Source organism: Malus domestica, chromosome 03, assembly GCF_042453785.1.
Source record: "Malus domestica chromosome 03, GDT2T_hap1".
Lineage (NCBI taxonomy): Eukaryota > Viridiplantae > Streptophyta > Magnoliopsida > Rosales > Rosaceae > Malus > Malus domestica.
The window spans coordinates 15,930,382-15,933,435 of NC_091663.1; the positions used below are offsets into that span (position 1 = coordinate 15,930,382).

General features: G+C 36.4%; 1 protein-coding gene across 1 annotated transcript; it reads left to right on the forward strand.

Annotated features, from left to right (window-relative positions):
• The first annotated feature begins 2,121 nt into the window (after positions 1-2,121).
• LOC103405351 (cysteine proteinase inhibitor 1-like) lies at positions 2,122-2,709 on the forward strand. The gene has a single exon (XM_008344338.4). It carries the CDS (start codon positions 2,201-2,203, stop codon positions 2,576-2,578), a length of 378 nt encoding a protein of 125 aa, XP_008342560.1. The 5' UTR covers positions 2,122-2,200; the 3' UTR covers positions 2,579-2,709.
• Positions 2,710-3,054: the final 345 nt, after the last annotated feature.

Sequence of the window (3,054 nt, forward strand, 5' to 3'; positions counted from 1 at the left end):
GTTGAGCTTGTTGATTTTTCATCGAAAGCTGGTTCTGGTTTTTAGCGATAAGTAAAAAAGAGATCAAATCCAAAAATTTGGTGAACTTCTATGCCCTATATTATTGTTGCAGGACAATATTGGTGGCATGGAAGGTCGAATAGGTTTTCTCCAATAAATCTGCTTCTGTTAAGTCCACAAATTTCAAAGTTGTATTCATTCACAAACTTAAAGTCTTGGAAGCATAGATGCTGCCAATCGTGTCTTGCTTCAGGCAAGTAAATGTTTTTCAGGTGATCGAAACAATCGGCCAGAGCAAGCCAGAGGGTTTGTGGGTCCTCCTCAGCAAGGTACTTGGTCTGCAGTGCATCATGGATGTGTCTTTGAATGAAGATCATTGCAGTAGCTTTCTAATCTTCATTGATGGGTTTGTCGTCGATATGTGCCTCAATGGTAGCTCTAATACCTTTTGCAGTAAGATGGAGCTTCACGTCTTGAACCCACTTCAAGTAGTTTCTTCTAGAGACTTCCAGAGTGGCAAAATCGAGCTTGTTCAAGTTTGACATGTCCCTAAAATGGAGGGTACAACAAAACATGGTTAGTCATATGGTAATCCATAGACATACATTGTAGAGCATTCGGGTTTTATAGACATGTATTGATTTAATTTAAGCATGAAAGCTACAGGTTTCATGTGGTAAATTTTGAATGAAAACTTCGGGTTTCAAAGGCACTAAATATGAAAATACGGGTTCAATTTAGTTTTATGAACGATTAGTTCATAAAGAAGAGGTTCTTGCAAGAACATAGATTACAATATGTTGATTGAAGTGTAATAGATTTGAGTTGCTTTGGGAAATCAAGTGTGAGAGCTTCGGGACTATGACAGGATGTCAACGGTTCAAAGTAGAAAAATAAATTATCGAATCGTTAATGTCCGAAAGTGATCTTCAGGTCAATAATTTTGGATTAATTATCAGATTAATGGACTACATGTCACTTTTAATTAATTCAATAGATTGGGACCAAATGGGGTCGATTGTGGAAGCAAAATAATGACAAACGGGTCATATTACAGGCTAGTTGTGGTGGTCGTGCCGCGTAATTCCCATATTTAATTTTTTTTTTTCGACATCTTTAGGGTTTGAAAAACCCTTAATTGCTTCTAATTTATCTATATGCTTTGACTCACAAATTTCACATAGCAAAATCATTGCGTAATGCATGAAACGTATATATTGACAAATATATGAATCATATACAATATATATATCAGAAGGCAAATATAAATATAGGGGGTTCATGCATTATGAGAAATGTTTTCATGCTTCGTGGACGTTTCAAATATCTTACTTTATTTAAGCATACCTGATTGGCAGAAAACAAATAAATGCCTTTGAATTTTGTAGAAGATAGCCTCCTCCTACGATCCTTCAATTCCTTAGCTTCTGGAAAGAGTGTTTTGATAACGTGTTGTAGGCCTATTTGACTGAATTGTTCTAAGGGAATAGAGAGGGGGAGGCCGGCGGCAATAAGAGAGAAGAGAGAGATTGAATTGTGAGGTGTGTGTTGTATCACCCTATTGTGCCTTTATTTATAGTAGTAGGATAGGTTAAATCCTTACCCTTTTAGGAATACAACTCTAATAGGATATTAACTACTAAAGGGAATATTCAAAGATATCTCTAGATACACTATTATTTACACAATCACATTCCTGTTCTAAGTATGACTGCAACAAATTTTATATTAAAATTAGTAATCAAATATCAAAATAATTAGTAATTAGATCATGTCGTAAATATATCAAGAAAGCAATTGCGAAATAAATCTTGAATGACCCTGCATGTAGCCAAATATCGTAGTAGATAAGATGTCGGGTTATACTCATGTGTGTTCCAGATTCGAAACTCATATCTCCCTTAAATTCTTGTAATAATTTCTAACTCCGTCTCTCCCATAATAATAGTAAATCTTTTTTTTCAATAATCAAATCCCCGAATGACCCAATATGGACAGTAATATCGAGGATAACGCAAGTCAATATCTAACCTTCCATATACGCCAAACCCCTTAGTTTCCTGCCCGTTATGCACGTCCATCGTCCAACCGCCACACTTATATTATCTTGCCATCCCCCAATGCAGCTCAGCTGTCATCGCCTGTCATTCGTGGAGTCAGTCTAATATACTTCAACAAATTAAAGAAATCAACAGTCACAATGCGCCCTTACTGCCTACTCATCCTCGCCTTCGTCCTCCTTCCTCTGGTGGCTGCTGATGTGCACCCACGGGGCGGTTGGCAGCCCATAAAGAACATCAGCGACCTTCATGTGAAAGAGATCGCAGAGTTTGCGGTGTTGGAGTACAACAAGCATGCCCAAGGACAGAACAAGTTGGCGTTTGAGAGCGTAGTCCAGGGTGACAGCCAGGTAGTGGCAGGCATCAACTACCGGCTAGTCATTTCTGCCAAGAATGAGTCGGTAGTTGATCCCGCTGTTGCCACGCCCACCAGTGATTATGAGGGCATTGTGTGGGAGAAGGCTTGGGAGCATTTTAGGCAGTTGATTTCATTTCATCAATTGTTAAAACCTAACTAGGTTTCGGAGAATACGATCATTTTCATATTTTAATTGTTGTCTTTATGCAATCATGTACTATGGACTCTGGATTGCTTGAAGTTTATCATCTTGCACTATAACAAAGAAATGGATGGAAGATTTTATCTTTAGTTCTTAATTTTCTTAATATTTTTTGGGCTTTGTTATTATTTTTCTGTCGAATAGGGTTATATAATTTTTTAGATTATATGTGAGAACCACAAACCAAATGCAAAAATTTAAAAAAAAAAAAAAACCCAACATTTGAACACCATTATAGAATTATAACCACACTTTTAAGTTTATGATACTTATAATAAACAATTAATGTAAAAGTACTAATATATTATATTGTTCCTAGAAGAACCAAAAAGCAAAATTAAAATGAGGAATTGAGTGTCAATTTGAGATTAATCTCTATCTTTGCAAATGTAGTAAAACACACTCCATTAGCAATCCAATCATCCCCTTAAGCA